Here is a 21,973-nt window from a genome sequence, read left to right on the forward strand (position 1 = left end):
CATTTCAGCATAATTTGGAATTCTTTCAAAGTAGTTTTGGCCAGTAGGGTTTTCACATTTTCCCCTTTCATATGCGCACGAGTCACTTAGTTCTCTGGCTTTACATCACAAAACTAATTTGGGTTTTCAGTCTAAAATTATTAAATAGTAGTATGTGGTTTTCTTTCACACTGTTGAAAGGGTATTAACCATCATTACTCATATTAAAAAAACCTGAAACTTGAAGAGAAGAATGTATATAGTAACTCCCCTTGTCCTGCAAAGTGTGTCTGTAAAAGTTTTAAGATTTACAAATCTAGTGGAGAGTAATGAAATTCTTTCTATGCAATGCATTGTGAAATTTGTGCAACCTCTCCACCTGTAAAAGGAGTAGGGTTGTGTGCTTTGGATGTTTCATGATGTGGGGGTGCTGTGGGTTTATACCTCCACAGGGCTTTAGGAGTTGTCTCTGCCTGAGAATTCCACACTCCTGTGGAGCGCCGGGGTCAGTCCCGTCCCCTCCACTGCCCTTGGGAAGCATTTGCTGGTCAAAGTCATGGGGCTGCACCAGTATCTCAAACAGGTGGTTACTGTGAATGTACACTGACTCTCTTTACTCTGGCCAGACATGAAACGTGAAAAATCTCTACTTTCCCATGGTTTCCTACCTAAAAACCTACTCCCCCAAAGCCCTTGACCCTTTCCTTCACACAACCATCACTGGCAGCCCCACCCTTTGTTTTGTTCTCCATAGCTGGGGCTAATTTGGCAATGAGTAACTGTTCCCACCTGGCGATTTACCTCTAAACTTACAAAAAATACATTGTTTGCTTAATGCATTACGAAATGACAGTAACATCACTGCCTTACAGGACAAGGCAAAGAGTAACACAATCACTCTGTGCTTTTCCCTAGGACAGTGATTGCCCTACTGAAACACTACTTGCCACACAGCTTGCAGTGTTTCAAGGCCTTTTCCCTTGCTTTTGCAGAAAGGTAGGAAAAGCTGGCAGAATCCCAGGTTAGCAGGGCACAGAGCAGCGTGAGAGGTGTTTCATATGGGTTTAATGTGAGATGTGGCGTGGGCCACAAGGAGAGCCTTTCCAAAGGGAAAGCTGTGGTGTGTTGAGGGCAAAGGGCTGGGTCACCAAGTGGCCGGAATATGTTCCTCTTCCACGTGACTTCCTTCTGAGTGAACAACAGAGGTAAGTTGGCATGAAAAGCCTGAAAGTTTGACTTTTACAAGGGCAGTCTATACTGTGCACTGCCCTGTTCAGTAGGTGACCTGGTGAAAAGTGACAGGAGTGAAAGGTGCACTATTTAAATTTTGTGGTGAACGAATGCCCATGAGTCAAAAGCAGCTATGCAGGTCATGCTCTCTGTTGTCTGCCTGAAGGGGAAGGATTCTGAAAGGTGAAAACAATGTTCAAAACTGACCCTTGCTAATAGAAGAATAATATACAATATTCTTTTATGTTAGCAGATTACTGTGGATCTGCCTCGTCCTTTTAATAAAGGTAGGGTCTGGACCATATAACAGATTCAACCTCATCCAGTGGCTTTGATGGATAATGGAAACTCTGGCTGCTTTTTATTAAAAAAAAAAAAAAAAAAAAAAAAAGAAAGAAAGATTTTGTCAAGGTGGAAGCCCCACCTAACAGCATGTTGTGATCATTTGAGTAGAACTCTAGGATGTTTCCAGGATTTTTTCCTAGATTTTCCCTGTAGGATCCCTTTTGTCTATGAGCCTGGAGAGATGGGATGCAGTCCAAAGCATCGCTTCCTATAGCTCATGATGATCAGATTTTTCATCATTCATGTCTTTGTGTTGCATGATGAACATATGAAATGGACCTGAAGGATATCCTTGTCTCCCGGCAAGGAACATCTGGCCCAGCTCTGTCCCAGACATCACATAACTCCTGTTACTATGGAGAAGGCTGATCAGTGCTTTCCAGGCTGAAGACTCGCCAGCCTGGGGACTCTTGTGTGCTTCTGTGCAATTTAAATAAGTATCTTGCCAATTAATTTTCTCCACATTGTCTGAATAATGAAGGCTTGTTCAACTACAGTGGTATGGGCAGAGTGGTTCCTGAAAGTTAATCCAAGAAAGTCTAAGCCTGTAGGCCTGAAAACTGCAATCTAGGACAGAAATTAGGTGCTGAAATTCTATCTACAACATCTGAGAGGAGGGAGTAATCCCAGAAAAACCTTGCTGCAGAGCAATAGACCTGTACAATAGCATGACTGAGTCATAGCTTGAGAAAGACACTCTCAAAGGTAAACAGTGAATTCCTAACTCTAACACATTGTGCGATTTAGTGTGAAAAACATCATCTCCCACAGCAGCACCCAAAGCAGGAGGAAGAGACCAAGCTCTGGCTTTTCTGTGCAAAGCTGGAAACCTGAAATGCCTGTTGAAATGGGAATGCAGGTCTGTCTCCCCTGCTCCATCTCTCTTTCAACCTATCTGCGGGAGAAAGGTCTCCTCATCTGTCAGATGGTGGATGAATGGGAATGGAATGCTGCTGGACCTCTTCCTGGATTTCCAGGACAAAAGGGGAAGATCTGGAATATCCCACTCACTGCAGACAAGTTTACCTGAATCTACTCTGCAAAGCTGCAGAGCAGGTGAACGTTAGTGATGCCACACCAGACGTGATGCTTCTCTGTGTGGAACTAAGCATTGTCCTGAGAGTGCCAAGAAAAGAAGAGCTAGCACTTAGTCATTATTATTTTTCCCGTCATCCCAGTTTACAGATTTCTAAAGAACTGCATTTTAGATTAACAGAAGGTTATCCTCAGCTGATGAATTTGTTACTGTTATTAAAAATAGGGAATGTGCTCTCCTGGCAGATGCTGGGAGCAGTAATGGGCTCTGCAGTGTTGCCTGTGGACAGCAGAGTGCACTGCTTGTACAGGAGAGGAAGGCAGCACCCAGACGGCTGCAGGGGGGTCTTGGGTTCTTGGCAGTGGCCACAGGAGCTGGGCAAACCCACTGGAGACTGCACAGGTGTGTGCTATCAGCCAGCATCGGCATCAGTGCACTTGCCCCCTCTTCACTGCTGTTAAACAGCTACACATGCTGCAGCCACACCTGCAGTTACAGTGTAGGCACATCCTGAGAGTGGTTACGGGTAGTCATGGGTCAGGTTTGTACTTGATCTCTGAAAAATAATGATGAAAAAGAAAGACTTTCTGTGTGCGCAGAAAACAAAATGCCAGGTAAGTTGTCCTTTTTCCTCAGATCATCTGTCTACTCCCATATTGTAGAGTTAGCCTTTTCCATACAGAGGCAGGTGGGAGGAAAATGAGGAACTAACAGGTTTACAAGGTTCTCAGGTCAATGTAATGGTATAGAAAAAAATCTGCATTAATGAGAAAAAAAAAATAATGTGTTTTTTGTTGCATGTGGAAGAGGCCCTGGCAGCAGGTTGCTTGGCTCTTTGAAGCCAGAGTTGGTACAACAGATGATTGCTGTTGCACATTAGCAAGAGGATGTTCTGTGCTTACATTGCTCTGATGTTTTTTTATTTGACTTTTCAGATTTGCACTTTACATTCAGATGTGAGGATTGGCAGTCACTTTATGAAATATTACAAGAAGCAGCTGTAATCAGGGCTGGAATAATTTTATTGATCTGTAAGTCCGCATTTCAACAGCTGGAAGAAACAAGAAGTGTTATTTTGATGCCTTGGGTCATTTTCTGAGAAGTTTTCTTCTGTAGCCACTTCAGAGAAGTAGCAGGTTACAATATTTACTGATTCTGTTAGCAGACCCTAGAACTTTCCAGTGCTGTCCCACAGTTGGGTCTTGTCACTCCAAGCAAGATAGTTCAGGTGGTCCCTGGAAGTGGTAGCTCCTGTGTCCAGTGGCACTGTTTGGAAAGCAATCAGCACAGCAGAGCCTTCAGGTGCTGCTGAAGGGACACAGACTGAAGTGAGGAGTGGTACTAGAGCACACAGTTGAACTGCTCTGGTTCTCTGAGAGCAAATGAAGCTATAGTATAAACCCTAACTGTTTGGAGATTTGGGCCGTTCAGAAGAATTTGGAATATGGCAGTGACTTGTGCCTTGGTGTTGGATTTTAAAATTTTGGATCCATTTTCTTGTAGACTGGGGGCAGTCCTGTTGAGAACCTGTTGAAATAATACCTGGCTCCAAAAGTGCCTGCTGCGGCCCAGCTCCAACATGCCCTGCTCTGCTGCTTGGCAGCTGCTCCAGAGCCACACCACCTGTGTTTGACTTGGCAGGTAGCTCTCCTTCTTTCCTCTCTTACAGGCTCGAGCTTAGACCTGGAGACTGCAAACCATGCCCATTCCCTAGTTCCTCTTCCAGATCTTTTATTTCTGAGGTCTTGAAGGACAGGCTATGCATCACTTGTGTCATAAAGCATGGTAACATCTCCAGGTGAGTACACAGGGCCTGGTGTTCTTACCAAATTCAGTTTCCATGTGTCATCTTAGATCTGGAGGAACAATCCATACTGGTCCAGCAAGTACATAGCCCTGGAGACTGGCTGAATGGTGACCTGGAAGGGCTGAGAATAATATACAGTGTATTTGTGTAGTTTTTAAGGAAGACACACAGGAAGACGTACATGATACATGTTGTGAGCTCACGTATTAAAGTATGAACTAAAGGTAACAACAGTGTTCACAGTTCATGTTTGAGGCATTTCAGGTGCCAAAGTCAGAGCTCCTTAGTCCCTGAAAAACATCAGGTCAGGGTGCATTGCAAAACATCAGGTCAGGGTGCATTGCAATGTTTTTTTTCTCTTTCACACCTACCCTTCCTCTCCCTGCTCGAGCTGCATCGTCCTCTGCAGGTGCTGCCGGGTGGTGTGTTGGTAGGAGAGCACGCTGCCACCAAACAGTGCACATACACCTGTGAAGAAGAAGAAAAAGTGCCGCTTGGTCCGTATCAAATCTCACTTTGCAGAGCATTGGTTTGTCTTTTGATCTCCTTTTGCAGAAACTACAGCTGATTAGACTTAGGCTTCTCTGAACGCTTCCATGCGGCACCTTCTAGCTGAACCTGCCTTGAGTTTTAAATCTGGTGTCAAAGAAGCCCCCAGGCAGCTTGGTAACTGAGAGGCTGAGACAGAAGAAGTTAAAACCTCATGTGCTGCAGGGTATCAGAGCTAGACAGAAACTCAATCTGGTGCTATATGCAGCTGCACACTTAGCCAGAATTGCATCATGTTCATTTCTAGCAAGTTCAGCTGCTTATGGAAGGCTGAGTCAAAAAAGGATGCAGTTACTTAAGCTGCCCAAGCAGGGGTACTGCCTTGGCTGGCATCAGTACACGTAGTCAGGATGTGCAGTCCACTCAGCTGGGTGCACTAGGAGCAAAGTACCTGCACGTGACTGTCCTGGGGTTTTATTTACTCTAATTAGTCCTGTTAGAGGAGAACAGAATCTCAAAAATTAAGACCAAATCCACATGCCTCTGGTTCCCTTCTCATTGGGCTGGCATCCAAGGAGAAGGGTGACTGGCTGGGACAGGTAGGAGACAGCAGAGATGAACTTCAGGTGCATATTAGGGCGTATAAGTTGACTTTTCTGCTCTAGACATTTTGAGCTGAAGCGCTATGAATCTAATCCTAAACAAAGCCAGAAACAGCATGTAAAAATCATATTTACATAAAAAATTCTTTTGTTTACTTCAGCCAGTCCAATCTTAAGTCGACTCTGTTGCAGACGAGATTTGGGAACTAAATTAAAGCAGCAGTCAGGCTAGTTGAGTTGAATGCTGACTAGGTCTTAAGTCTGTGAGGTGTTTAAATCAACTATTTTTTAAAGCATAGAATCATAGAATATATCAGGTTAGAAGGGACTCATAGGGATCATCAAGTCCAACTTCCTACTCCTTGCAGGACTACCTAAAACTAAACCATCTGACTGATTACATTGTCCAGACTCTCCCAGGAGAGGGTCCAGGAGTGGGAGGTGAGCCTTATACTTAGTCTTACCTGTTCCAGTTGCTTTGCCAGGGTTCTTACTGCCAGCCTTTTAAAGTGAGAAGGATGTCTGACTCTGGGGCTAACAGGTACTGGGCAGAACTCTGCAGCGTACTCACTGCCATTAATCTCACACCTATATGAGGGAAAAGATCAACAGATCTAGAAGAAATTAGGGCTTTGCTGATGGGTGCATGGGTCATTTAGTACTACTTGCCCATCCACAGTGATGTTCCATCTTGAGGTGCTGCTGAAGTCCAGAGATCTGGTTACCCAGCAGTTTTCCAGGTATAACTCAACGCTGGGGCTCTCATCTTTCAGCTCCACCTCAAGAAACACAGGCTCCACAGATTGCTTGAATATGGCTGTGCTGGGCTCATAGAATTCCATGAAAGATTCATCTTGAGAAAATGTCAGGGGATTTTGTTGTTTAATTTTATTTAAATAAAATTCTATTGGAAATTTTCTGATTTTCATAGAAGGACATTTACCTTTGGACACTCTTGAAACTACATTCAGAGCTTGTCTTACCCTTCTGGATGCTGCAGAGAAGGAAATGTTAATGAGATTCTTTAGGAGAAAGTAGGGCATGTCTTAACAAGGGAACTTGGGACTGAAAGAGTCAGAGAGGTTTAAAAATGGAGGAAGAGAATTGCCCACCTGCAGTATTTGATCTTGGCCCCATCGTACCAGAGCCAAAGGGAGGTGATGTGACTGGATCACCAACGAAGGCCCCCAGCACTACGGTCTCCTTCGCTTGATAGTAGCACAAGACTGTTAGTCTAGAATAGGAGAAAGGGAAATTTTTGTGTTCACATGTACTTTCCAGGAGCTGTACAGAAGTGAGCAGTGTCAGTGAGCAGCAGCTCCTACCTGTAGTCTGGATCTCTTGTGATTGTTGGTATGCTCTGTTCTGGAAGAGTCTCTTTCTCATAAGAGATTTCATTTTCATAAATAATGTGATCACCTTCAAACTGTGCATATGGGAAGCTCATTAAAAATGGAATCTTCTTGGCATCTGGGGCAGGGGAACAAAAGAGAAAATGCAGGAGAGACAGAGCCTTCCAGCAGGTGTATCTGCTCCAGCCAGGGGCTTACCCTTACAGAAGTGCCACAGGTAGTGACATGGAACTTGAAGAAGGCATATGCTTCATTATACTCTCTAGGCTTGCAAGAGCTGTCCCTTAGTTTGGTTTTACTCATGTCAATGGCAGGAACTGTCTTCATTTGGGCAGATATCATTACAGTACCATCTGGGTGGCATACTAAGAAAGTCAAAGAGCTGGTTATGAACTCAAGGAAAGAATCATCACACATCTTTTTATTGATTGGTCAGTTGTATAACTTACTTATAAATTCTGAAGAATTAAAGCTGCAGCCAACGGAGAACATCTGTAAGGTCTCCATAGTTCTCACTTTCCTTAGGGCAACCTCAAAACTTGCTTTGATTTTCTGAAAGGACACTTCCTGTGAAGGAGGAGATGGAAGAGGTCTCATGTTAAAGTACATCATCCATGTGTATAAAGTTTTGCTCTCTAGTTTGTGCCACTTGAATACAAACAAGTCACAGGAGTTAAGTCAGTGTCAAGACTCAAGCCTGATGCAACATGGGGGCAGAATTTTTCTTGTATGAATTTATCAGTCACTGTCACAGAGATAATTTTGGCTGATTATTGTAAAATAGCTCAGATGTTTATTACAGCATCAGTTTTTCCCTACCATGTCTTAACATTTCCACAAAATGTTCCTTTAAAAGAGCTTCTTTCATAAAACTTGTGTTGAAATATTGTTTCCGGCTCAGTGAAGATGGGACACTTTGCCTCATCTTAGTAAAAATACTGAGGAGTTTGTTTTTGAAGACTTGGTGCATATCTTTTAGAGACAAGTGAGCACTGCAGATTGCATCATACATGGCATTACCAGAAGGGTCTGTGTCCGATGCCTCTTGTCCTACTTACATTGGCTTAGAGTTCTTCCCTCTGGAGGTTTTCCAATATGTGTGATGCCACACTACGAACTGTGACTATAGGATTCTGTGTTAGCAAACAGTTCTACATGCTTTAAATAAGGCATTGCTAAACATGTACCTCATAGATAACTCCCACAGCAAACAGAGGTATTTGCAAGATCAGGTGTGTAGAATTGGTAGCTGCAAGATACCCATTGGTGAGTGCAGTGTGCCGGTTCAGCAGCGTGTTACCAAGATACAGTTCCCAATACTGGTGCAAGCCAAAAGTAGGGAGGGTTAGATACAGGTTTTGTTCATCACAGTAGCCAACTGCTTCTGGTAGTTCTGCGGGAAGAAGGTGGGAGGAAGAAGGAAGCCATGAAAGAAGGTTTGAGCAATAATGTTTGACCTAGAAAGGGATTTCCTTCAAGGGTAAAAACCCCAGCAGCTTGTTACGTGCATGCTAGCATTGTCTGCAGGGCCTTGGCTGTGTTGTGGATGTAGCAGCTCACATTTGGTGAGATGAGGAGTCCTCATGTTTTTAGCAGTGACCTTCCAGCTTGCTTCCAGGACTACTCCCTGTTTCTGTAATGCAGGCTGAGCTATGTATGTAAATATATTTTTTGATCATACTTTTTTGAGATGAATCAAGAGTTATTCCAGAGATAGAATAGGACAGTGAGGAGACTGTCGCCTTTATAAGACATCCTGACTGTTTCAGTAACCTGCTAAGTACAGCTCTTAGTGGATGATTTCTCCTTACAGAAATGCTCTCTTTAGAGATCACAGCAATTTATCTGAATCAGTTAAGTTCTGCCCTGGATTTAGAGACAGAATTGTATTTGAGGACAAACTGAAACTTGTAGCAATGTCTGAAGGCTTTGCCAGTAGATGTATGTTCAGGTTCTGAGGCATCTGGTTCACTGAGTTTGCAAGCCAACTTGTTCTACACACTTGTTTTATTGCTCTCAGCGTCTCGAGGGTAGACTGCCTTGCCAGGATGCAGAAGAGCTGCCATCAGCGAAGCAGCAAGTTGGCTGTTACCAACAATAATGAGCTATCGAAGGGTGAGGTTTTCCCCAAAGCTCCCACTCTCACTCTAATGCTGTCCTCACTGAATTCAGTGAAAGCCTGGTCCATGCTGTTGATGCAAACCAGTTAATATCAGGGGAAAGCTTACCAATATCAGCAATCACACACTCCACCTCTGCTGAATGATAATAGAGTGTCATCTCTGGCCCCACGCTAAGAGTGTAGTTAACCAGGAGGGTGTATTTTGTTTCGTTTCTGTTAACATACTGAAAGAGAGAGAAGTATAAGGCTGCAGCAGCAATGGCTTCCAGCACAGACAGTAACACTGAGTAACACTAAATAATTATTCCAACACCCTCCTCTCCCCTGCAAATGTCTCGGTCTTCAAAAATATCGCTTCAGCTGGACTAAAACTATTCAGAAATCTGGCCTGGATTCAACAACTCTTTCAGCCAAGCATAAATGTGGAGCACGTTGTGCCTGTTCAGAAAATGGAGGCACAAGTGAACACAGTGATGGTTCCTGTGTAGCCCACTGGTGAAAGAGCTTGTAGAGGAACATCCGGTTCCAAATCCTTATTCTTCTTTACTCAAAGTGTGGGCTGAACCCAGGAGAGTAAGTAATTGATTAAATAGAAGGTGTGAGGAGATTCTATGAGAGATCCCTCTCAATATCCTCTTTTACTTCACTAAAAGTGCTCCTAAAGCAAAACCTGGTGTTCAACCTGAAAGAAATACTTCTGAATTTTTTGGTTTGCTTTGATCCTTAATGCAATTTAACTGCGGTTTGACTGCAGCCTGAAAACTATGTGCACAAGTTCTGATCCTGTGCTTTCACAATGTTGTTCCTTGTAACAGAAAATAGCATCACAGCTCTGCGTGGTTTGGTTGGAACAGTGGTACAGGATCTGCAGTTATGTATCCTCCCACTGAAATGAGAGGTTGAAATCCCTGTGTGAGTTCATACTTTTTGAGAAATATTTAGATTACAAACGGTCTGAAACTTAACAAAATTAGATTTAGGATACCCTGAGCCTGCCTCTACGTGCTCGTACAGGGCATGGCCTGTGCCAGCGGTCAAATGGCTCTGCACAAACAGTGCAGAGGAGTTACTGGATGTTGGTAACTGGTGTTTGCAGCATTGCAATAATTGATTCATTTTTCCAAGACACTCCTGTTTCAAGGGACAGCATCTATTTAATACAGATTTGACAAGCCTCTTCCTGTTGGGCGTGCACTTGGACATCAGCCATGCAGACAAGCACTAAAGAAAGTGGTATTTCATCTCATCTAATCACACTTGATACTGTGTGTCTCCTGGAGACCTACGGAGAGCAAACTGGAGACATAAGCCTCTAACCTCTAATCTTAACTCAGGTGAGCTCAGACTCATTGGCACTTTTTTGACTAAGGAACAGTTGTTGGTTAATAAAAGCTGTGTCTGCAAAGGGACTGCCCCACCTCCTCCACTCATCTGCTGAAGTGACCTGCTGTATCTTACCTCTTTTAGAACATATGGATCATCAAAAGAGACTTCCAGGATAAACCCTTTTGTTCTATTAGAAAAGAGAGTTTCATAAACCCTGAACCCGTGGTGCTGTGCTTCCCTCGGGGTAAATGGCACATTTCCTATTGCAATTGCCACCAGAGAGACATCGGGAAGAAAGTGTCCAAATGCAACATTAAAAAGCCGTTCCTCTGGCACAGTATCTGCAGGGAGAGAACATCGAATTACTGCTGATGTGGATCAAGTAACGAAGACGGTTGGGGTGGCCTCCCATTCAAATTCCAGGAAACTTAGCCAACAGCCATCTCTTTAATGGCTCTGATTAATGAGTGTTTGTATTCTAGTCAGATCTGAAATACCCTGAGTACATGAGAATTGCTTCAAGCTGCAGGAGATTAACAACAATACATACAACTTTATAAAAAGTGGGTACAGTGACTTTCTAGAGGTGCACTGTGATGTGCAATGAATTTCCTATGAAGAAAGCTAGAATCTAGTTCAGCCACATAAAATATGGAAAAACTATCATAATGTATGGCTCCATTTTCTTTCTATATCCCTTACAGAGACGGCTCCAAAGATGTTTAGTGCCTTAGTGTATTTGAAAATGCATGACCATGACTGCAGTACTGGATGGCACAATGATTTCAGTATGCTCCCCAGGCAACAAATGCAGGCATTCTGGGGGAGAAAATGCCATCAATGAACACTGTCCTTCTCCCCAGTGTGATAACTGCACATCACAACATCTTTATTCTAGGGTCCCAGTGCTTACTGGAAAAATCCGGGTAGTAATGCAAAAGAAATGTTTATGTTTTTATTAGCAACTAATAAGTTAAGGCTAAAGCTTTGTGTTGACTTTGGCTAGCAAATTAGAAGTGGGAGTTGAGAACATTGTGGAGTACGGAGGGGTGTGGCAGAGGTCAAGTGGAGCGATGTATAACACAGCAAAAAAGTGGTAAAAGACAATGAGAGGAATGACTTACTGTTGATAACAGTTGGCATTTGTGGCATGAAAGGTGTAGTGATGGATTTGATTACTGTGTACTTTGTGTGTTGCCAAGCTGCATCTGTCCACGTGTGCTCCAAAAACAAGTCAATACTGTAAATGACTCCATATACACCACCAGATATGGAACTCTAGGAAGTAAAATGTGTGATTAAGACCTAGTTCTCAGTAGTTCAATAAAGGGATGACTGCATGTGGTTAAAATTATTACACTAGTAAGAGAAAATTGTATACTAGTACAGTTTGGGATGGATTTTGCTAGGGGAGCTTGTTTGTTTGTTGGCTTGGCCCAGTTATCTGGTCCATGTGTGGCTCAGATACTGCTGAGATTTTCCACAAGGAAGTATCAGGTTTGTGGGGGTGTCCTCATTAAGTTTAACGTGTCAACACGTTTGTTTGTTTGTTTGTTTGTTTTTTAACAATCTCTGGATTACCAGTCATGTGTCCTGTTCTGTCCCAGTTCACTCTGAAAGTTTCTCAGTGCTTCCAGCAGTTCTTAGGCCAAGCCTGTCTGGTGTTACCATACATACAGTGATGGAAGTATCCACTGATACACAAAAAAAGGGAACTTATGAAGGGTATAACTCAAAATCACACCAATGTCATCCACACAAATGGAACTGTTAAAGAGACTTGTAGGAATACTGCCAGCTCCTTTCCAGGTGTTCAAGGTCAATTTGGATGGAGTTTTGAGCAACCCAACCTAGTGAAAGATGTTTCTGCCCATGGCAGGGGAGTCTGGATGAGATGATCTTTAAAGGTGCCTCCCAACCCAAACCATTCTATTCTGTTAGACTGAACAATTTTCTGACATTGTCTCTGTATCTGTAAATTATAGATTGATGAGAAATAAACTATGTTCAAAGCAGGTGGTCTCACCCCAACTACATGTGGGAAAACCTGGCCCATGCTAACTCATACTGTCCTCATGGAAATTGGCTGGGAAATTACTCCTTGAGCCAGCCCAGAAGTTTATGAGGACTAGTTTCACAGTTTAACAACACAGACAATTGAATTCCAGTGTCCAGGAATCTTTTCACTCTTAGTTTATTGGTACGTCTTAGAGATTATTAACAAAACATGCTTCTATCGTGTTTTGTAATCATAAATTCTTAGTTTCTGAGTAAGTGCTTTCAAAATATGGAGGAGCATCTAGATATTTATTGTATCTACAGATTTTAAGCAGCAATCAATCAGTATTTGGGATGATTTGGAAGGTTCATGATTTAGAAACATCTTCCATGGTACAGGCCCTCAAACGTGTTTGTGTGTGACAGGTTTGTACTAACCTTTAGCCTGCCTTCTTCTGCTCCAATAGGGATAGTTATTCTGATGTGAGTCTCGTTGTGCTTCAGTAAGTAGTTCTTCTCCTCTGGATTAACTATGACTTGATCATCAACTCCCATGACAATGCTTTTAGACAGAAAGGTGGATTCTTGAACCACTAATGTGGGAATAACCCTTGGCATCGTCCATGTCAGTGTACTATCAGTGAAGCTGATACCATCTGTGGAGTTAGATAGACAGTCCCAGAGGATGAGTCACTGGAGTTACCACAGCCATCCCTGTGCAACAGGGATGCCTTTCCCTGACTCCTTTTCACCAGGACATCTGTACAGCTTTCACTGATGCAACACCTTGTAGGATATTGGTCAACTGATGACTATTTTGTCACAGAGACCCTGGCACTCAAAGCAGGCTTGAATCATCAGTTTCAGGTGAATCATTAATTTTTTCACAAGAGCCAGCAGTCATGCTGCCAGCTCTGTTGCCCTTCTGGTCCCAGGGCTTGCTGGCAAAAGGAATAAAAGGCACAGAGGAATCAGTTTGGACCCCCCTGAAATATTGGTTTCAGGGTCATGACAACTTAAAACCTCCTGCTTCTCACCACTTGTTCACATTAATACTCTTCTGTGAGAGCCAGAAGGTACAGCCTCTACTTCTCTGCAAAAAGGCAGAGTAGTTCTGCCGCTCCAGAGAAAAAGAACTAGGTGAGTCCCAAGGATGCAGAGATACACACGATGCATGGAGTGGTACAAAAGAGGAGAGCCAGGGCTATGGGATTAGTCCAGGGGAAGCTCCCTGGCTCTTCTGTAGCAGTTTTACTTGTCTTCAGTTCCCTGCATCTAACGTGAGGATTTGAGAAACTGGAGAGAAGGCACAACACTGCACTGGGAACACAAGTAATGCACTGTCACAGCAGGGAGCATGTTTGTCCAGAACTAAAGCCACAGACTCTTAGCTCATGTTGCTCTGAGGGCAGCTTGTAATCCCCTTCTCTTAGAGTAGGTAAAAGAGAAATGGGAAGACTGTTTTCTACTAGCTCCTTAGGTGGCTGTTTTTAGTGAAGAAGGAAGAAATCCTTACCAACAGGACAGGAGACAGTTGTGTCAATCAGCAAAAGCAGCCACCGCTGCCTGTACATGGAAGTGGAAGTGACCATGTTCATATTCACACCACTGACCTGATGGGATGCAGGCAGAAAAAGAGAGCTGATGCTCTAGAGAGGCAGTGGAAAGGGCAGAGCTTTGTGTGTGACTGAGACCAACAACTCACCACGCTGATGTCAGACTCGTTGCTGTGGTAGGGCGCGCGCAGGTACACTCGGGACAGCGTGTTATTGAAGCTGTATCCCAGTTTCACTGCATCACTTACTGTTACTCTCTTTCTCCCTGATGGAGAAACAAACATCAGTTGCCATTGCTGGTATGCAACATTTTGAATCTGCAAGAGAGAGATGAGCTGCATCAAATCTAAGTCTACCAAAGTCTCTGAAAAAGTACAATGTTGTAGCACCTATTTTCCTATTAGAAGCTTGAGTAACTGGAAGGATACTGGACACTACTTGTTCATCCCAGCCAAGAAATTCCTTTGATATGCATTAAGACAAGGAATTCTAGAGCTCTTTTAGGCATCTTTAAAGAGGGTCTTATAGCAGCACTGGAAGAAACTTAGACTGATGGCCTTGAACAAATCCACTGTGGACAGAAATACCTGTGCTGTTAAGAAAATGATTGTCTTCATGCCTGTTGATTGCTGGAGTACTCCAGAGGCCAAATGACAGACTACCTTAGTGTGCCAAAGAAAAGAAGAGAGGAATGCCTGTACTGTCCTAGAACAGAGTCCCCTGAGATAATAGCCGTATGGGAATAGCATCAAAAGGAAAATGGGCATAGGGAGCAAGTGAGACATGAGAAAAATAGGACAAGCATATGTACTTCACAGAATCACAGAATAGTTAAGGTTGGAAGGAACCACTGGAGGTCATCTAGTTCAACCTCACTGCTTGAGCAGGGTCCCCTAAAGCACATTACTCAGGATTGTGTCCAGGAGGCTTTTGAATATCTCCAGAGAAGGAGACTCACAACTCTCTGGGCAATCTGTTCCAATGCATGGTTACCCACACAGTAAAGAAGTTCTTCCTCATACTCAGGTGGAACTTCCAGTGGATCAGTTTCTACCTATTGCCTCGTCCTACTAATTGGCATCACTGAGAAGAACCTGACTGCATCCTCTTCAGATACTTACAGACATTGATAAGATCCTCTTAGTCTTCTCTAGGCTAAACAGGCCCAGCTCCCTCAGCATTTCCTCATAAGAGAGATGTTTCAGTCACAATTTCCCCATAATTCTTTCCATCCTCAAATACTTTTCATCTCAGAGACTCCTGAGCTATCTGTAGCTTCTTTGTATTTTGTACATCTTATTGGATTTCTCTTCAGTCAACTTTTCCAGACTCTTCTTGGGATCAAATAAGCTTTTAACAGCCACAACATCTTTTGGCCATGAGTTTGTCAGATTCACTACCCACTGTGTGAAGAACCACCTACCTTTGTTTGTCTTGAATGCAGTTTCCACTAATGGAACAAGCATATGGCTCTGTTCTACCACCTAAATGTCTTTTTGCAGTCTAGAGGTCTAAAAATATTTGAGAGGTTTTTCAGTACTTGATGGCAAGTACTTCGTCATCTCCCTGGATTTTTTTGAGAGAGATGGAGCTGTGCCCCAAGAATGACTCATAAGACTAGAGAAAAGAGGCAGGCTAGGAACAGTTAGGAAAAGCTCCCCTTCATACCTCTGGCAGTGCTGACATCCACGCTACGGTGTAGTCATTTGAAACTGCCGGGACATCAGTCTTCACTGACACCTGGGGACACAGAGGACATTCTTTTGGAGGAAACAGATCTTCAGTATCATTACAGGCATGGGGAACAGAGAGAGAAAGAGAGCATTCAGATTTCTTCTCCAAAGTATGTCTGGATTTAGCAATTTACATTCTTTGGAGGTAATTAGTGTTTCCATAGAGGTTCTTGATGGCAGTAATTTCTGTGGCCTTACAATTAAAGTAAAAAAACTACGGCCTTTATGGTGGTGCATGTATAGCAGAAGGAATACTTTGTATATGACCAGGTTACCCAAAAGTCCTGCTTCATAGCTACTAAATTGTAAACTAGATTCCAATCAGGAGACTTTCAGGGACATCTAGGTCTCCTCACTAGAGGTATAAAGAACCAGGTTATTGGTTTTAACAGGACTGGTTCCCTCTTCCCGTGCAGCTTGAACACCTGAAAATGCAGGATCCCCAGTACCTAAGGTAGATGCTATGGAGTAAAACTTGCCAGCATGTGCTTCAGAGTGAGGTGAAGAAAGAGAACAGTCAGAGGACACTGAGTTGGAAGTCAGTGTTTGCCTCAGGCATCTGTATCGTGCTTTGTGTGTTGCAACACGCAGACGTGACTGCACAGCCTCATGTTCTAAAAGGAGAAATATGCTTTCTTTGTCCTGCCTATGGTAGTTATATACAAAAAGCAGTGAAGTTTGGTTTGTTCACAGCCTTACGTGATACAGCAGAGGTGCAGCTCTGCAAACTCTACGTTTTATTATTTCAGACATAAGGATGACATTCTCACAGATGCTGCAGCACTTTATAACACAAAGGTACTCTCATGAGCTAAAGAGATTGCCCTGCCAGGCTATTGACTTGCTTGCAGAGACTTGACTTACATCATCTGTACAGTTAGCTGAATTTCACTGCGTCCAAAATACCTATGGCATGTAAATGTATTACTAATAAGCATCTAGAGTTACAAACTCTGCTAAATATCAGCAGGTTGCTATTATGCCTGGTACATAGTGTACAATCAACTTCTGACAGGAATTTGTGGAGGTTGTTGTGCCTGGCAGGGAGCTTGGATGTAGCCTTGAACTTCAGTGGGAGAATTTTTACCTCCATATAGTTTTCTTCGCATACAATTTCTCTTGAAGCCCAGGAAGGGTAGGAGCAGTACATAGGGTAGGTGTAGGTCACAGCTGCCCTCATGCTTGAAAATGAGGAGACCTTGATGTTCACAGTCAGAGCAAACAGCTCATCTGCCTGGGGAAAAAAAAAGGCAATTCAGTAGATACTGTGTAAGGTCCCAGGATGGCTACGTGGGACCATCTAGTCCTGTTTCTGGAGGTGTTCTATAATGATGAGAACAGGTTTAGAGCTGCAGTGACAGTTCCCCCAACATACCTCCCTGTCTTAAGTGGTTTGTGTGCAGGGTCTTTCTGAGCCAGAGACATTGCCTCAGCACTCATAGCCTTTGTCTCAGATCACATTCCACCACTATTCTTGACACACTGTAAGGGAGCATCTGGTCAAGAGAAGATCTCACCTACCTCACCATGTGGTTCACATGTCTCCTGTTTGTGAGCCATGTGCTTCCCTATGGAGAGAAGGTACTGGACCTTTTGTTTTGATATAAGTTGTTCAGATCTGTCTTAAAAATGCTGTTTAGAATCTATTTTGACTAGCTCCACTAAGAACTCCTTTTGGTTCTTCAGCTCTTCAGGAGCCACACAGAGAGCCATGGACCATGCTTCTATCTGACATAGATGTGTATTTTTCTACAGAAAGTGGCAAAAACTTTCCAGAGAAATTTCCAGCCTGGAAATCCAGGTCTTTGCACAGCACACTGCAAACCCCCTGTCCTTCTTAGCATAACCTCTGCCCATAAAGTTTTACCATATTTTTTCTGTGGGGCTTCCAGGACCAACCAGACTAAACATGGACAAGCAATGAAGTTTCTGCTCTGATATGTTCTGTTTCTGGGTACATTTCATCTCAATGAATATTTAGAAATTAGAAGTCCAGGCTACACTTTTACATGTATTTTTGGAAGGGGTGAATCACCTTCCCGAGATGCCTACCTCTCTCCATTGACTATTGTGGAAGCCTAAACAACTAGTTTAGGCTAGACATTATCTTTTGGATGGCTAAAGTTACATGAGACAAATCTCAGTCTAATAGACATGTGTGATCTACGTTCCTAGGCATGTGTTAATAGGCACATTACCACACAAATTAAGCCAGGAAACCATCTGCCAGAATCACACTGCAAATGTTGCTTTTTCAAGCAGATGCCTACTTCTTTCCAGAGAGGCTTTCAAGAAACTCTCTGGCAAATCAGCAGCTACAAAGATATGCTTGAGAACTGGCAGCTAGTCAGCAACATTAGGCTAAGTGTCATTCCATGGACAGAGGAAATCCCATGTCAGTCACACTGAACAAACCTCGTAGTGGAGAGCAGTTGCCTATTCATTTCTACACACTACCAGTACTGGTTCCTTGAATTCGTTATTCTCAAAAGGTGTCATTAGAATACCATATAGTATTTCAATCTTGTCTTTTTGGAGAGGATGTGCAGTCTGAGCTGTCTTCAAGCCCATGCCTGGGTCTTACCTCATTGGCCACGTGACAGCCGAGCACTGACGCGCGGAAGACGGGGTTGCCCCACACGTCTTCTGACAGCACATAGCCACAGCGAGATGCTAATTTCTCATCCAGCAGAATGGGGCCAGCATAAGGATCTACAGAAAAAGAGAATTATATGTGGGCTGTAAAGCTCAGGGCAGGTCGTGGGGCAGAGTGGTTCTGAGGCCCTCTCATGCAGCTCTTCTCTGAAGAGGTCCATCTGGGTTGGGTGCTGTCCAGTGATGTGTGCTGTTAAAGAGCTGGTGAAACTGCCCTGTAAGTTGTAAGAATGTGTGACACGGTCTGGTGTGACTCAACCTCACCCATGTAATGCCAATCTCTTTGTATCCAGAAGCTTTTACCACTGCCACCTTGAAGTGCTATTACAGGGACCTTCTCTGAGGCCTCACCTACTTTTTGCCCTCCCTAACTCCCTAGAAAAGAGTTATGGGCTATTAAGCACATCCATTTTTAAAAATCATCAAGCTATGATAATCTGCTGCTCACTCTGGTCAAAGGATACAGTCATGGACCTTTTTTGGATGGGCATTTTTACATATTGATCATGTTTGCTGCTCATCTCTGCATGCTGTGAAACCTGTGGGGGAGTCAAGTAACAGACATGATGAGGGCTGGCTGCACTCAGCTCCTGATGTTGGTGGAGTTAATTATGTCATATTTTGTTAATTATCTGCCCTCTGATTAAGAAACTATTTTAGACTTGGGATAGACACAAAAATCTGTACAAATAGATAGGGTTTAACTAGCTGCAACTGCAATTTCTAGATTTGTCTGTCATTTTTATATGTAGAACAGTACTAGAACTGCTGTTTGAGTAAATGTATGCTTGCAGCCCTGAATAGACTAAGGAGATAAGTGGGAATAACTTTGGAATAGGAAAGAATAGCTTTTATGAGACCAACTGATAGAGCTGGAAGAAACAAACAACATTTTGTGCCTGAAGGCTGGTCTGTTGTTTCCAACAGTATCAGTTGCTTTCATAAACGCTATCACTTCTCCCCACACCCTTTCCATACTTGACTTTTTCAGTTCTGCCTCCAAATCAAGTGAAACAAAAACAATACTCAGAAAAACGTGGACTGATCTCAACAGAAATTAATCTGGTTTGGGTGAAATCACATACTTTTTACAATCTGATGTGAGCATTTTCTGGTTTTCATTTTGGTTTGGTAGATTTTTGTTTTCCCCAGCCAAATGGAAACCTTTTGTTCAAACTGAATTAGGATATTTAACTGCAATGGTGGTGTTAAAAAGGAAATTAAAAAAAAAAAAATCCTCTAATTGCTGCAGAACTCAGCACTCACTGCGAGTTTGTTTTCTGGGTGTTACCCATCCATCCTACACTGCTATTGTCACTTGTGCTGTCCAGGACATATCCAATCTGCAATATATTGCTTTTCTTACTAGACACGTGTAAGAGCTCGGCAGGGGAAAGTATGAAAGCCAAATGCCCGTCCTTCCTCTTCACACCATCCTTTCTCCTTTCCCCAGCAGGTTAGTTGTAAGGGACAAAGGGGGCTGTGGCTGTAGATACAAGCTTTGTTGCTCTGTAGGGATACTGGCCAAATTGAGGTGTGAGAGGCCAGGTCTGGGTGACAGGGCTGTGCTGCAGGTTCTTTGGGGTCAGTTACCAATTATCAATAGATGGCAGCAGCACCCAGATCACAGACTTCTGTGATCACTTGGGTGATTCCCCAGCTGTCATGGTGTTTGGGGCAGACACTTGTGACTCACCATAGATTTCCAGCTGGAAGAACTTTCCCTGGAGAAAGAGTTTATTCAGTTTCATCCAAAAAATCCTGGAGCGGCAACTGCTCTCTACAAAACCTGATGGGAGCACATATAGAGTAGATGAGTCACTGGAACTGAAGGGCAGAGAAGAGGCACATCCTGTTATGAGAAAAATAACCAAGTTCTCATCCTTGCCTCTTCCCACTATCCTCTTATCATATTTCACCAACCTGGGGGAACCATCTGCCTCCCTTGTCCCAGCCAGAAGAGGAAGAAAAGCAGCCAGATCCTGCAGTATAAGCACATGAACTAATAGTGGGATGAACAGAAAAAAAAATGAAAAAGAAAGATAAAAAAGGAAAATTAAGAAGGTGGCGACCAAAGCCTTGTTACCTGCATAGCGAGTGACCCACAGCCTCCATCTGTCCTTGGAGACCTCTGCATGAACATCAAAGTCCTTCTCCCTATGAAAGAAAGTGGACACAGCTGTGGAGACAGAACTTGGTCAGACCTGGGAGGAGAGGTACAGCTTACCTTTTACAGACTGTACTGTGTTCTCCAAACCTTGTGTGTAGACCAGGAGAGGCCAGAGTGGCGTCTGTCGTGGAGGGACACCTGGGCTGAATCCTGCAGTGCCCTCCAACGCTGTCTGAGCTCACTCCTGGCAGTGGGAAGCAGCCTCCCTCTCACTGGGAGGGTACAGCACCCTTCTGCCAGATATTTGCAAGGTCAGAGGCTGCTGCTGAACCTAACTGTAATTAGAGGAGCAAAGGGTACTCGGTGCTTTCCATCAACCCCTGGGAAGTATTCTCATTCCTTACAAGCTACTTGAGTAACTTTGGCTTCAGGTCTTAAGAGCACATGAAACATTTCCCTGGAGGTATTTTAATTGGGTCTACACAGGAAATACATTTTTGTTTCTGTGAAATGTCCTAGTGACCCAGCCATGCCAGAGATAACAGCAGTTCTTTGGCAGCTACATGTTTGGCTTTTGTGGATCCAGTTAGGTCGCCCTTTGATTTGTTTGATTATCGGAGAGTGTTTTGGTGAAAACATCTTGTTTTTAGAAGTGCTCTGATGTCATTGTCAGACCATGTGCAGGTCTGTCTGTAAATGGTCAAATATATTGCCTGGGAAGAGAAAGTCTTAGCTCCTGATGAGAGTTGTGGCTCTGGGGCTGCAAGTGACTGAGGAAGCAGGAAGGCTGAGAGGCTTGGTGAGCTGAAAATACAGCTTGTGTGGCATTGATGAGCCATGGTGGGTACTGGGCGTTTAGGCTGACATTTGAGCAATTGAAACCCAGGGTTCAATTTCCTTTTTGTCTCCATTTTTGAGCATTGTCCAACCATTCTTACCTTACTTTGATTCACAGGCATGAGCAGAACTGTGCTGTAGAACTGAGATTGTTTTTACAGCACCCTTCGCACCATTTCAGAATAAACAAAAGCCAATGGACCCATCCACTCCCAGGACACAGTGCAATTGGTCTGATTTCTTCCCCTGTCCCCCTGTCTCAGAGGACCTCTGCAGTAAGAGCAGAGGCTTTAGCAATCTCCTAATTAATGTCCTTTGGCCACAAGAACCTTTCTCGTTCAGTGGGAACTGGAGTCCAGCTTCTGCAACAACTTCTCATGGGCCCACGCAGGACTCGCTGCATGATCCTGGCCTGCGTTACCTCTGTGTCCCTGGGCTCAGAGTGACTCTTCATTGAATCCAGCTGGGGCTGGAATTCTGCTGGAAATGGCGGTACTCAGATACCACAGTGATGAGTGTGGTGTAACACTGAGACTTTGAATTTTGAGTGAAAACTTTAGTATATTTGGATAACAAACAGTTCCAATTTTGATAAGCCACTTCCAAGAGCCGTGTAGCATCTCCCTGAGATACTGAGATTCAAGGTCTGAGGGAGCCATGTTTGAGAGAGCATGAATGCAATTTATTAATTAACAGCCAACTGCCAGGGCAGGTACACAACTGCAGTTAGCTGCCACGAGCAGAGAGATTAATTTCTCCATCTTTGAACAAGGCAGACCATCACGGTTACTCTGTT

At 43.6% G+C, this 21,973-nt stretch overlaps 1 protein-coding gene across 4 annotated transcripts; it reads right to left on the reverse strand.

Annotated features, from left to right (window-relative positions):
* Nucleotides 1-3,774: 3,774 nt before the first annotated feature.
* Nucleotides 3,775-20,836, reverse strand: LOC114065060. 4 transcript variants are annotated; one of them, XM_027898647.1, is made up of 24 exons: nt 20,745-20,836; nt 20,317-20,409; nt 20,154-20,212; nt 19,927-20,019; nt 18,160-18,287; nt 16,663-16,809; nt 15,511-15,582; nt 13,992-14,159; nt 13,803-13,899; nt 12,725-12,942; nt 11,413-11,566; nt 10,421-10,629; nt 9,069-9,186; nt 8,028-8,233; nt 7,290-7,407; nt 7,039-7,205; nt 6,814-6,914; nt 6,601-6,722; nt 6,432-6,482; nt 6,158-6,341; nt 5,953-6,076; nt 4,769-4,865; nt 4,417-4,518; nt 3,775-3,895 (listed from the first exon to the last, which is right to left on the reverse strand). In XM_027898647.1, the coding sequence occupies exons 2-23, from the start codon at nt 20,343-20,345 to the stop codon at nt 4,436-4,438; spliced, it is 2,745 nt and encodes a 914-aa protein (XP_027754448.1). In that variant the 5' UTR covers nt 20,346-20,409; nt 20,745-20,836; the 3' UTR covers nt 3,775-3,895; nt 4,417-4,435. The 4 variants fall into 4 exon arrangements, with proteins under 4 accessions (XP_027754448.1, XP_027754447.1, XP_027754449.1 ...); XM_027898646.1 differs by lacking the exon at nt 20,745-20,836 and adding an exon at nt 20,488-20,699; XM_027898648.1 differs by lacking the exon at nt 20,745-20,836 and having other exon boundaries at nt 10,502-10,629; nt 20,317-20,701.
* Nucleotides 20,837-21,973: the final 1,137 nt, after the last annotated feature.

This window comes from Empidonax traillii, unplaced genomic scaffold (assembly GCF_003031625.1).
Source record: "Empidonax traillii isolate 1590-97213 ecotype Southwest subspecies unplaced genomic scaffold, ASM303162v1 scaffold612:size571257, whole genome shotgun sequence".
In the NCBI taxonomy this organism is placed as follows: Eukaryota; Metazoa; Chordata; class Aves; order Passeriformes; family Tyrannidae; genus Empidonax; species Empidonax traillii.